The 14,465-nt window shown below is 40.3% G+C and overlaps 1 protein-coding gene across 5 annotated transcripts in view; it reads left to right on the top strand.

The window, feature by feature from the left end:
• The window catches only part of PDE5A (phosphodiesterase 5A), a 103,503-nt gene that overhangs the window by 20,960 nt on the left and 68,078 nt on the right, over positions 1-14,465 (top strand). For all 5 annotated transcript variants that reach the window (XM_025199144.1, XM_025199143.1, XM_006019729.3 and 2 more), the window contains exons 2-3: positions 8,346-8,934; positions 13,289-13,378. In XM_025199144.1, the coding sequence (XP_025054929.1) occupies positions 8,350-8,934; positions 13,289-13,378 (675 nt within the window). In that variant the 5' untranslated portion in view covers positions 8,346-8,349. The remainder of the gene's footprint in view (positions 1-8,345; positions 8,935-13,288; positions 13,379-14,465) is intronic.

Genomic DNA, 14,465 nt, shown 5'->3' with positions numbered 1-14,465 from the left:
AAAGAAGTGGGAAAGAAAAAGTGAAGGAGAAAAGAGAAAAAGAGACAGAAGGAAAAGGAGAAAAAAGGGAAAGGGAAGAGAATGAAGGAGGGTGGAGGCTAGGTCATGTGAGTACATAGGTGACTTATAAGTTCAATATTTGTTTTGAACAATCTGCTGCAGCAGGGGCAGGAGAACAATGAGGACTAGGTATGGGAGGTTTTCGTTTTCCTGGCCTCACATTTCTTCATTGCTTCTGCCGTGCATTACTATTTGAAGGCCAAGCATGGGTTGGTGTCATCAGGAAGCATGGGATCAGAAGCTGCAATAGCAATGGTTTTCTCCTGCTCAGACTATGTTCTGAGCATGAGTTTCTGGTTACTAACACTGTGTTCCATCTCCCCAACCGGAAGAAGATATAGTGCATGCACCCTCACTCCAAGCATTGGCATCTTATTGGCTATGTCATCGTCCGAAGGAGGAACAGACACGATGTCCTTGTAACCAAAGCAATATGTGATGCTGAATTCGGGATTGATTATCGTTAAAGATCATGATTCAAACCAGATGGCTTCTGAATGGATGCAGTGAACCAAAGTGCCTCAACACTCTAGGGCTGATAAATGACAGCACTAGGCTGTGTTTTGCAAACCATTTGAAAGATCACTTTCACACTATACTGCTCCATTCTGACTTCATCGAAGCCACCTGGAAGCGGCTCCGTGAAGCTATACACTCTGCAGCCCGTGAGACCTTGGGAACAAGTGTCCGCAGGCACCAAGACTGGTTTGATGAAGATGGTGAGGAGATACGATGTCTCCACAGAGCCTACCTCTATGATAAGTCCGCATCAGCACAACACACCTACAGCTCAATATGGAAGACTATTCAACACAAGTTGTGATGAATGCAGGACACATGGTTGAGGAACAAAGCAGATGAGATCCAGCACTATGCTGACCGAAACAATGCAAAGAAGTTCTTCAATGCCATAAAGGCTGTCTGCAGGTTCTCAGATCCTCCCCTCTGCTGTCTGCTGATGGGACCATGCTATTAACTGACAAGGCCCAGATCCTTCAGAGATGGGCTGAACACTTCCGCGCTGTCCATTCGGACCTCCTCCATCAACGTGGATGCCATACACAGGTTGCCTCAAATCGCCGCCAACACCTCACTTAAAGATCCACCCACAATCACAGAAATCCAAAAGGCTATACAACATATGTCTAGTGGTAAAGCTCCTGGAGCCGACATGATTCCAGCAGAGGTCTACAAATCAGGTGGTCACGGCCTTATGGAGAAACTAACCAAGATTTGCAGCAGGTGGTCACAAGAGGTAGTCCCCCAAAAATTCAAGGATGTCTCCATCGTCCATTGTACAAGAGGAAGGGAAATCACCAACTCTGTGACAACCACAGGGGCATCTCCCTCCTCTCAACTGCCAGAGAGATACTCCTGAGAGTCCTCCTCATCTGGCTGACCAACCACCTAAACTACCTACTGCCTGAGAGTCAATGCAGCTTCAGAAAAGGACGTGGAACCACTGTCATGGTGTTTGCAGTCTGGCAGCTTCAAGAAAAGTGCCGGGAACAGAAGGCCTCTGGGAAATCATTAAGAAGTACGAATGCCCTGAAAAAATTCATCAATATGGTTTGACAGTTCCACAATGACATGATGGCATGCGGCTTTGCAAATGGCAAATGCTCTGATCCCTTTTCGGTCACAAATGGTGTCAAGCAGGGCTGCGTGCTCTCACCTAGTCTCTTCAGCACGGTATTCTCTGCTATGTTGTTGGATAACTTCCAAGATGATGACCTTGGTATGAGGATCAGGTACCATTTTGACAGAGACATTTTCAACCTGCGCATGCTTGGAGTGAGCTCCAAAATCAAGAGAGCCACGCTTGGCAACTTCCTCTTCGCTGATGACTGTGCATTATTCACAGGCTCACAGGCTGACATGCAACGATCCATGGATCTACTCTCATCAACCTGTGACAACTTTGGACTCTCTATTAACACAAAGAAGACTGAAGTGATGTTTCAAACTGCACGTGGCACAACACCCCAGGAGCCACACATCTCAGTTAAAGGCCAACAACTGTCAATGGTCGACAAGTTTGCCTATCTAGGCAGTACGCTGTCCCATGCTGTCCACATTGATGATGAAGTCAACGCGAGATTAGCAAAAGCTAGCGTGGCTTTCCACAGACTCCGTAAGTCAGTCTAGGACTGCAGGGGCATCAGAATGTCGACAAAACTGAAGGTTTATGAAGCCATCATCCTTCTGACCCTCCTTTATGCCTGTGAAACCTGGACCACTTACTAGCATCATGCCAAGAAACGAAACCACTTCCACTTGTGCTGCCTACGAAAGAAGCTAAAGATCAAATGGCAGGGCAAGATTCCAGACGCCGAGGTGCTCGGAAGATCAACTCTCCCCAGTATTCACACCCCACTGAAACTGGCACAGCTAAGATGGGCAGGCTACCTCTCAAGAATGCCTGATGCTCGCCTGCCAAAGAGTCTTTTGTGGCAAGCTGTCAAATGGAGTACGCTTTTGCGGTGCACCAAAGAAGTGGTACATGGACACCCTAAAGGTGTCCTTAAAGAGTTTTGGCATCGACCCAGTTGTGGGAGCAAATCGCTCACGACCATCCATCCTGGAGGTCCCGAATCCAAAACAGAGTATTAGCATTGAAAGTAGGTAGATAAGTATTAAAATCTTTATTTGGCAGTTGGGGTAGCCTAGAAGAAGAGGTCTTGCTGTTATGGAATTATTCCAAGGTCATGATGTCAAAGCTGGAATTAGACCTTGGAAGTTTTTGGTTATTTATTACTGCTGCATTGCTAAAGCTGGGCACAGCTAAGGTGACCATAATAATTTGAGGGAAACCCGGGATGTGATGGGGAAATCTGGGATGAAGGGCCGGCAGCATGTGTATGCATGCACATGCTCACACAGCCCAACTCAATTGCTCCCAGGACTGGTGCTGGGCAGGACAGCACACCATAGCCCTGACCCCATGGCTCCCAGGAGTGGGGCTGGATATTCTCACACACACACACACACACACACACACCCACCCACCCCCTCCCCTGACCCTCCTGAGCAAGTGACTCTTCCCACAGCCCATTGGCTGGGCTCCCTTGAGAAAATTGAAGCAGAAGTCCTGGGTTGGCCCAAACCCACCTGCATGTGCCCCACTCCTGACTACACTTCTAATCCCTGCATGTGCAGGTGGGTTCTCACCAATCCAGGACTTTTGCTTCAATTTTCTCGAATGCCCAGGATGCTGAGACAGCCTCCGAAATCTGGGATTGTTTTGGCCAATCCAGGACGTATGGTTATCCTAGGCAAGGCGCTTCACAAACACAATGGCAGCAGATTCTCCCTTGATAATCCAAGCTCCTGGTTTAACCGCAGTGCTGATCCTTTGATGCCCTTTTGCATTTTACCTTAAATAATCACATGCATTAATCCTGTGCAGATTCAGTGTAAAGCATGGGCAACTCAGAATGGTAGTATTGTAACACCTTTTTCCATCGCATGGAAATGATCGTGCTGGTGTAAAACAGTAGAGAATCAGGGTCTTTGTGCCTTTTCTAATCAACTGTGGTTGTTCAGCAAATGCATATAAATTGACCATCATTTTTTAAAATGTATTTAGTTCAGGTTTATGAATATTTGACATGGAACATAGAGTAGGTTAGGAGGACTGTTTCACCTTGTACTTTGCTAATAGAAATGCTTTTAAATCTGATTTTACAGTATCACTAATTCCAAATGTTAAAAAATCATGAATTTTTTGGGGTGATATCTTTTATTGAACTGACTGTATAGTTGGGATAAAGTTAAGCAAGCTTTTAGATGGCAGACATTCTTTATCAGTTCTGATGAAGAATGCCTTGCACTCAAAAGCTTGTTTAACTTTATCCCAACTCCAAAGTCGGTCCAATAGAAAATATCACCCTAAAAAATTCTTGCCTTTTGCATAATTTCTGGACCATCAAAGCTACAACTTCACTCTTCGGTTACCAAAAGTCATGAGTCAGATCACATGCAACCATAATACTGCCTTTAAAATCATGAGCGCTTGACAGAGAAAGAGATCTATTTATTTATTTATCTTCTATTTTGAAAGCCTTTAGGACTCGATCTACCCAGATTGTCTAATTGTTCTCTCCTACCTTAGTTAGGCACTTACTGTTGTTTTTGAAAATTAAGATTTATATGTAACTACTTTCCTATAGGTAATTGAGTTTTAAGAAAAACACCAAATATCACGAAACTTGCTAATAACATGATAGTTGTCAATAATTATTTTATTCTGAGATAACTCACAGCATTTTTATAGAGCTATTTATGCATTGATTCACTTGCTTAATTCTTCTGAGGATGCTTGTGGCCACTGTCATCATTTGTTTCTTAATTTCCCTTTTAACATCAAGGAAATGGAATTTAAAGATACCAAATGTTAGCTTTCTTATTTTGTGTCCTAATGAAATAACTTATAGCATAAGTTGGTTGATATGTTCCTTGCAAAGGATGCTTTTATTTAATGCCTTAGCACAAAATCATCCTTCCAACATATTAACATTTAATTGTTTCAAACACTGCAAGGAAGGCTGGTTTATAATCAAAACCCTGATAACATATTAATCATTTCTCCCTTTTCTTCATCTGGAAGTGAATTTGCATGAGACATATGGGTAAGGTTAAAACTCCATCTGAAAGACATGATGACACTGTAATGAAGAGAGATCACAGAGGATGATGATTACGTGTAAAAATTCAGTTTACTTCCTTTTAGTTTCTAAACAGTTTTTAAGTTAATCACATTAATCTTTTTCTTTCCACGGTAACAGTAGAAACATTTAATTCCATGACGGAACCATTTAATTGCCTGACATTTTTACCAGTAATTGGATAGATTCCAGAATTTGAGTACAACCACTTTATAATAGCTGTTGATTGGGGGTATAAATAATAATATTGTATTATGTTCTTCATGGAAGTTGTATAAACAAATGGGATGAAGTGCTGACCCCACTGAAGTCAATTATAATGTTCACGTTGACTTCTCTGGGTCCAGGATTTCATCCAGGGTACCTTACCTGAAAGGGCGTATAGTCTGAAGCCCCATCCTTCAAAAAAACCTTGCAAATATGCTTAACTGAATGGACTGTTGGGCCCATCAAGGTCAATGGGACTCACTGTACATAACAGTATTTTTGTCTAAGGTTGAAGAATCAGGACCAATATACCTGAAGGTCAAATTCTATCCATTGCTTTGAAGTATACTTGAAATAGTGGCTTTAGGAATTAATCACTTTGACTTTCCTTTGTCAATCGTTTGTAGCACCCACCTAAAGTACTGAATTCTACAACATAGTTGAGGTCACTTTTTAAATAGAAAACAGATTTATACAGAGCTGTGTTCATACTGAACATATATAGATGAAAGTACCATCTAGCATGATTAATTTCCCTGCTGATTGATAGCAGGAATTAACACCTCCATATTGGATAAATTAAGATAATCTGAGACTTCTGCATTTCAGATTTTAACCAATTAAAAGTTTAAAACATGTTTATTGTGTAGGCGATTAGAAGGAATGGCAGGGATGCTATATGTGACTGTCAGCAATGAAAGATACCCTACATTTGGGGGAATGGTCAGGAGCTGTTATTACTGTGTTGAATCCAGGTCTTTTTCAGGAAAACAAATAGTGAAGCTGGGAGTATTTGAGGAATATGGTGTACTCCACTTTGAAGCACACCAGATACATGTACATTCTGCTTAATGGTGTAACCCACTGCCAGTCACTGAGTGTTGCATATTGCTTATATTATATTAAAGACTTACCTGCATATCAGTTAAATGCATAAATCTTTTGAAGTATGAAAGATTTTCAGGCCCCATAGTCTACTTTATAGCTTAAACACATGTTAACTGCATTGTAACTGTATTTGCATCTGTCTGCTTTATAACTAACTGAAGTCCATATAACTGCCAGAGAGAGTGAAGAGGAGGCAGCTGTCAGAGTGATGCTATTAGAGCCTTGAATGTCAGGGGAACTAGTCAGTTTTTAAACTGCTAACGTAACTGCCTTCACTTCACCATAAACAATGCTAAGTACACTGCCTTCTCAGTACTGATATTAGCAGTTGCAAAAAAGACTATCTTCTTTCATTTTCTAATAGGTTTGTAATAATCAATGTCAGGTTTTGAAAATGAGGGGGAACTAATCAGTTTCAAAATCGCAAATATCACATTACTTACAGTGCTGTATATTTAATATGCAGTGATTGATTTATATGAAATTGAGAGAGATGCATGTTTCAGGTAAATCCGCATTCTTTTTTTCAGTCCCAATGATGTGCACTTCATGGAGTCCACTGCAGTGAACTGTCTAAAAAATGGAGCTTAGGGAATGGGGAGGAGTGAAACCATTAATGAATTCAAATCAAATTATGCCAAATGGCTAAGTGGCTGAAAAAAATGGGAGTCAGGGGGAAGCCCAAGAGGAATGTCAATAGAGATTTTTTCCCAATATCTTTTAAATTAAATACTTTGTTTTAGACATGCCAACATTTTTCATTTTGACATTTTTTTTAAAGGAATTGTTTGTTTTACTTTACTTCAAAAGGAAAAAAGTAAATTAAAAGATTTAAAAGGTTAAAAGAAGATTCAGAAGAAAAAAAGGATTTCATTTCAGGTCCTTTCCTTTGCCCAACTCTATTCAAGCACATATTTAGAAGAAGGGGTGTTTTGTAAATAGTATGAAAAAGTGAGCACATCACATGCTTTAAAATTTACACTGCCGAGTTTTTGAAAAGGCACAGGTGGTGATAAGCTGCTATTAAATTCATGTTACGTATTTACCAGTTGCAACATTTTAAGGAATGGTGAAATTACTTCATTCCAATTTAAATATACATTGAAAAATTATAATTATTGTAACTAGGAGACTGAAAGTCTACATAGTTATCAATAAAAGGCTTGATACATAGTTAAAAGGATTTCCTTAATTCATTGCAGGTAACTTCTTTCTATTAAAACAACAAAACCAAATAATATCATGCCTTTTAAAAAGTCATAGCTGCGTGCAGGTGAGCAAATATACTAGACCTCTAGAGACTGGCAGGAACATCCATTCAATTTGAAATAAATATATTTTCTGAAGATTATTTTTTACCAAGCTCCTCTTAATAATGCTGTTGACCTGCTCCAGTAATCATGCTTGCAGCTTACCTTTCTCTTTGTTACTGGGATTGAAAAGTCACTCAAGAAGAGCTCCCTCAAGGCCTTTCATTTAGGATCTTACATACTCAGTACCATCCAGGATTGAACCGTTGTGCAGTAATTCTCCTCCAGAGCTTCTTATCTTATCCGATCCAGGTTTTTGTTGCTGTCTGTCCAACAGCCCAAATTCTCCTTTCATAATTTTGCTTGTGCTGTCAAATTTTCAGTTTCCAAGGAGTTTTCTCACTATTATCTGGCTCTCTGACAACCTCTGCTGTACCATCTGTGTAGAATAAAGTTCTGTTCAAGTTGGACAAAAGCAGATTTTTTTGGAAACAGAGACATTGTATTAATGTGCCAGTAGCTTACTGCTTCTTCACATTTAGAGACTGGAGGGAGGGATAAATCTTAACTAAAATGCCAGAATATATTATCAAGTAACATGAATATTGCATACATACGCTGTCACCCCATTAAACTGTATGGCCATAATTCTGAGAGTAAAGTTCCACATGTTACAGGTAGTTGAAAACACCTTTAAACAAAAATGCCCCCTTTCTAAATAAAAAATGTCGTTATTTCAAATTTTTCTCCTTTTGGATGAAGAATCAGGTTTGTTTTCCATTTTTATATATTTTAAATAACTAATTAGAATAGTGTTTCATTTTGTTGTTTTGCATAATGATTTCCAACATAGGAAAAACAAGGGGGTCATTGTTTTTAATGAATAAAATGAAGGCTAAACCTTTGAGTTTATTGTATTTATAATTTTTCAGTTTTTTAAGTATGGAAAGTGATGTCCTGAGTAGTAGTACCCTGCCTTAGTCATTTCCTTTGATCAGGCATATTTCTTTTTTTATGAGACACAATGTTGGTACTTGAGTTAGATTGAGCCCTGGCTGGAAACAAAGAATATCATGTCAGAGAAGCAGGAAGGGGCATTTAAGCTGCTTTAAAGGTCAATTTTATGGCATGTACAACCCCCCCAATTGTTCAAATGCATCTACTCTGGGTAAAAGCATTGACAGATATTGTCCTGGGGTGTTCCCTTCTATTTATTTATTATCTTTCAGAGATTCATGTACAATATTTCTTATCCTTTGATTTTGTTTTATAGAGAAATGGTCAATGCATGGTTTGCTGAGAGAGTTCATCCTATCCCAGTTTGCAAGGAGGGAACCAAAACCCACAGTGAATCTTGCTCTTGCTCTGCTCAACTGTTTACCTGTGCTGAGATCACCAACCCTGGTACCCCAGCTAGGAAAATCTCTGCCTCTGAATTTGATAGGCCTTTAAGACCTATTGTTGTCAAGGACTCTGTAGGAACCGTGAGCTTTCTCTCAGACTCTGAAAAGAAGGAACAGATGCCTCTACAATCTCCAAAGATTAGGACTGATATAGGAGATCAGTGCTCAAGACTCTTAGAACTAGTGAAAGATATTTCTAGCCACTTGGATGTAACAGCTCTTTGCCACAAAATTTTTCTGCACATCCATGAGCTTATAGCTGCAGATCGCTATTCCCTTTTCCTGGTCTGTGAGGACAGTTCCAATGAGAAATTTCTTGTCAGCCGGCTGTTTGATGTTGCAGAAGGTTCCACCTTGGAAGAAGCTTCCAACAATTGCATCCGCTTGGAATGGAACAAGGGGATTGTGGGACACGTAGCAGCCTTGGGCCAGCCTTTGAATATCAAGAATGCATATGAGGTAACTATGAAACATTGTAAAATTGAAAATGTGGCTGTTATAATTTAGGACTAAAATGTGAGTGTACACAGTATTAGCCAGTATCTGATACTCTGTTGTGAACAATTGTAGAAAATCTAAAGCTGTATATAACTGGGCAAAGTGGGATGACTTTGAGTGCAGGAATATTTAGGCTGAAGATCAGGGTAAAAAAACTGATAATAAATTCTAACAGTCTGTGGAAAAGCTACTGAAAAGATGTGGTAGAAAACCTGTAAGTGATTTAAAATTCAACAGGACAAACCAGAGATTCACAGTTCGAGTGGCCATTCACAGTTCGAGTGGCCAAGGTCTGGAACGGGCTCCCAAGGGAGGTGGTGCTCTCCCCTACCCTGGGGGTCTTCAAGAAGAGGTTAGATAACCATCTAGCTGGGGTCATCTAGCCCCAGCCCTCTTTCCTGCCTATGCAGGGGGTCGGACTCGATGATCTATTGAGGTCCTTTCCGACCCTAGCATCTATGAATCTATAGTGGCACTTCATTTTAATCATGGCAAAACACAGATTTTGGGGATTTTAATCAGAAAAAAAATGATTTTTTTAACAGAGAAAACTAGGATCCCTGTTCATTAGGTAGATCAGTTCAATTAACTGGGTAACTAAATCCTTGGATGATGGTGTCACCATGGACATAATCTTTCTAGACTTTAAGAAGGCCTTTGACACTGTCTCTCAACCCATTCTCATTAATAAATTAAGCAACTGTGGCATTGATGCCTACATAGTTGGATGAGTAAAAAACTGGCTGATGGGGTGCACCCAGAAAGTAGTGGTGGATGCGTCATACTCAACCTGGTGAGATGTGAGCAGTGGGGTCCCCCAGGGCTCAGTCCTCGGGCCTGCACTGTTTAATATCTTCATGAGCAACTTGGACAAGGGGGTTGAAAGCACATTGTCCAAGTTTGCTGATGACACTAAGATGTGGGGCGAGGTGGACACACTTGAAGGGAGAGAGAGGCTGCAAATAGATTTAGACAGACTACAAAAGTGGGCAGATGAGAACAGGATGGGGTTCAACATAGATAAATGCAGGGTGCTGCACCTTGGGGGAAGGAATCCACAGCATACATACAGGATGGGGAGTTCCCCTCTTGAAAGCACAGAGGTGAAAAGGGATCTTTGAGTCATTATTGACTCCAAGATGAACATGAGCTACCAATGCCAGACCGCAGCTAGCAAGGCCAGCCATACCTTGTCATGCATCCAAAGGTGCATCTCAAGCCAGTCCAGAGAGGTGATACTCCCCCTCTACGTGACATTGGTAAGGCCTCAATTGGAGTACTACATCCAGTACTGGGTGCTGCACTTTAAAAAGGATGTGGCCAGCCTGGAGAGGGTTCAGAGGAGGGCCACCCGCTTGGTGAGAGGGCAGCAGGACAGGCCATATGAGGAGAGACTGAGGGACCTGAACCTGTTCAGCCTCAGCAAGAGGAGGCTGAGGGGGGACCTGGTGACTGCCTACAAACTCATCAGGGGAGATCATCAACAAATAGGAAAAGCCCATTTCTCCCCAGCACCACCTGGGGTGACAAGGAACAATGGTAATAAGCTGCTGGAGAATAGGTTTAGGTTAGAGATCAGGAGGCAATATTTTAGTCAGGGTGGCCAGAATCTGGAACCAACTTCCCATGGAATTGTTCTTCACCCCTACTTTGGGTAAATTCAAAAAGGGTTTACACAATCACCTGTCTGGGGTCTTGTGAACCCAGCATTCATTCCTGCCTGTGGCAGGGGGTCAGGCTAGATGATCTTTCAGGTCCCTCCTGACCCTAGCTACTATGAAACTATGAATTATAAGCCTACCATAATAGGGCAGATTTTTGTGTTTCTAAAGTTAGTGATCAAAGAAATTTTCCCAACTGGAATTATACCAATGATGATGTGCAGAATATTACTTCTAACTGATTACCTCTTAATCATTCTGAGTGGATTTTTCCAAAGTCATAATGATTTTTGTAAGCAGTGTTTCTCAGCAGCTTCACATAGGATGGGTATAAAATAGGCCTTAACTGTTGTTATACATAAGGAAGCTGATAGGTCCCTATCCAGGTAAGCGCACAGATGCTTAGTTTTAAATACATTACTTCAGTTGGACTACTGGAGTGCTTAATGCCACACACATACTTAAATATTTTCCTGAGTTGGGGCTGTAGCTCTGAATCAGATATTGAAATCAGACTTTGCCGACTTAAAAACTAGTCTTTAAGAATACATTGCTGCTTTTTAATATGATAAAAATGCACTTAATATATTGTAATGATACATAGTAAAAGAAAAATAAATGGAAAGGAAAGATAATTGATCCAGTCCCACCATTTTGTAACTGAGCTTTTTGATATTCCCATTGCTGTGTGTATACATGCAAAAGGAATCTTTAAAAAAATTTTTTTTACTCATGGTGTGCATGACAGATATAATACCAATGAGTTTCTGATGTAACAGAATTCTTTTACACACTTTAAAATGAGTATTTGAGGCTGGGATTTAAAGGGGACGTGCTCAGTTTCAAGTACATTTGATTGCTTAATTCCACTAGGCTCCTTTTGAAAATCCAGGCCGTGGTGACTTGATGTTTGATGATTATAAAAATGACTTGGCAGTTGAGTCGCATTGAAATCACCTCCTTGCAGTAGTAATGCAAATAAAAATAGTGATTTTTATTTGCACACAGTAGAAACTGAATTCTTTTTCTTCTGACTTTCTGGTCAGTGTATACCTTACACTTGAAACCATTTCTTCTCTACCCAGCGCTACAGTTATGCCCTCATGGAAGAAAGATCTTTTGGTTTTAATAGCTCTTATCTTAGTATAGGCCACATACAGACATTCATTTTCAATTGGGGGGTTGCTGTTCTCCCAGGAGAAATCACAAGTATAGAGATGTCCAGGATTTTTCTTCCAGAGCACAGATTGCCGCTCCAGAAGAAAAATAATCTGGGAACAACCAGGGTTAAATCACTCTCAGAAGACCTTCTCCTTAGAGACCAAATGTCTGTACAACATACCTTGCTGAAAAAAGCCATGTCACAATCCTCCAGCATCCCAAGGTGCTTTGCCCCTATCCCTTCCTTTCCCCCTGCCCCCTCCCAAGACAGTGTGTCACTCTGGCTGGACTATACTACTCCAGCCAGGTAGGGAAAAGAACACACCCTCTTTATAGTCTTCACATTGTGCTGCAGGGAGACACAAGCTGTCCAGGTCAGCTGATCAGGACTGCCCTGTATACTGCTGCCACCTGTCTCCAGGCAGACTGAGGGAACCTGCAGAGAAAGGGTGCTGAGATGTGTGTATTAGAGGGGAAAGGGGGCGGGGGGGGGCGCAGCTTTTCAGTGTCAGCACTGAAAGCTCCTTGATCTTCAGGGTCTCAGCATTCAGATGTCTCCACCTAAGATTTTCTACCAGGCGAACAAACCAAGGAGAATTCTTCCAGATCATTTGAACATATATACATAGCCACATAATCCTATAAAAGCTCTACTGCTTGAAGTTTGTCTTCTCACTTCTGTGCTGACACCATTCTGGTCCATCATTTTAGATTATTATATTTATACAATATGAATATAAATGGATATGGATTTTTTTTTGGTTTTGTTTTGTTTTTTTTGTTTGTTTTTTTTTAGTGCCCATTTTACGGACATTATAAATGCATTCTGTAGCAGTAATGATGAGTTGTTAGTAATTGATTATTTTTCCTTAAAGGACTGGCCCTCTCTAAAGCTGCAGGGCTGGACTTTTTATTGATCAAGGGTAAGTTTATTCAGGAGCTTGGTTCTATCTGGGAACAGCTTTTAACAGTGAAAAAAAGACTTTTCTAATATTTGGGAATAGGTTTCTATGAAATATATTCCCAAATGTGTGTTCTTATATGTGTTATTGTTGGCTTTAGATCCAAAATAGAAATCCTGACATCATGCATTTCAGGACCTCTTTAGCCATGACTATTTTTCTGAATGGTTTGGTAATTTCTTGTGAGGATGGAAATGGGGCAGAAATAGTTAACTTGCACATACAGCTATTATAGTAAATATCTAGGCTGGAAAAAGCTTTACCTAAGTTTGTTGCATTTTCCAACCCTTACATTATCCACAAGTGCTTATATTATACATAAACAGTTTATTTTCTACAACATTTCCTATCATTCAATATGTCAGTACTAACTTTTATATTTACATAGTTACTATCTTCTAATGGAAACATTGTTGCCCTGGGTAACAGTTATGTGAATGTTGGAATTCCTCTAGCCCTATAAACTGTAAGGAAGGAAAACAGTCTTTGAGCAAGTGGGTAATTTAATTACATTTTTTTTTCCCCTACAAGGATCCCCGATTCAATGCAGAGGTCGACCAGATCACAGGGTATAAGACACAGAGTATTCTTTGTATGCCAATAAAGAACCACAGGGAAGAGGTAAGTTGCAATACCTGGATCATCTTGTACAACAGTGTTTCTAGCTGTGTTACTCTTTCAGCTGTACATCGTTATCACACAATACAAAATATGAAATAGATTTGCCTGGGGTTCTATGACAGATATTTTTATGCTCTCCTGTTCACTGATGCAAACCAAATGGCATTGGTCAGAAGAACTTGGATTCAGATCAGTGAAAGGACTTAGGTGCTTGAAATGAGACTTTTTATTTAACTTTCTCTCACTGAATAAACTAGCTAAATTATTGTCTAATTAAATTGGGACTAATGGCCCTGGCTAACCCAAATGATCAAATAGATCTTCCTTTCCTACCTATAACTTGTGTTCAAAATAGTTGTTTACTGCTTTATTTATCATTAGAAATTTACACTCCATGGCCACACATTGATCATGCTTTTGATACTGTTATCCCAGTCAAACATCCATTCCCGCTTTGGGATGCTGGTTGGCAACAGTTACAGTGGCATTGAACTAGTTAATGAGCAAATAGAACTCCACCATGCTGTGATATCTGACAGAGTGGTGGTAGCACATGTGACTGATACAAGGTGAAGGCTCTATATTTTGCTCAGATTTCTTTTTTTCTACATATAGACAGAAACAACACAAGAATGCTATATACTGAGTACTTGAAATCATAAATTCGTGGCCAAAATTCAGCTGGCTGTGGTATAGGTGTTTTACTACTTGCCCACTCCTCCTGATACGTGAGGGAGAATTAGGTACCAGTAGTCCCTACTCGGATACACTGGCACTGATTTAATGGTTTGAATGAACCTATAAAGTCTTAGCTGAGTTTCTCTTTCTAAGTGAAACAGCACTTCTAGTTGAACTAAAGCAGTCACTTCTTTTTTTTAAAACATGGAAGACAAACCAACATATTAACTAACTGGCAAAGGCTGAAGTGGAAAGAAAATTGTGTGTTACATTCTCTCCTATTTGCATGAATTTTGAGGGCCTAGAATATCTCTTACAGCACTTTTTTTTAAGTCACTAACCGTAAGGTTTTTATCACCCTCGCCATAATGCTGAACTGACACGTTTCTGGAATGAGAGTTTGATTCAG

This window comes from Alligator sinensis, unplaced genomic scaffold (assembly GCF_000455745.1).
Source record: "Alligator sinensis unplaced genomic scaffold, ASM45574v1 scaffold544_1, whole genome shotgun sequence".
NCBI classification, from domain to species: Eukaryota; Metazoa; Chordata; order Crocodylia; family Alligatoridae; genus Alligator; species Alligator sinensis.
Note: the sequence above shows the minus strand (reverse complement) of the source record. Positions and strands in the feature narration are given on the sequence as shown.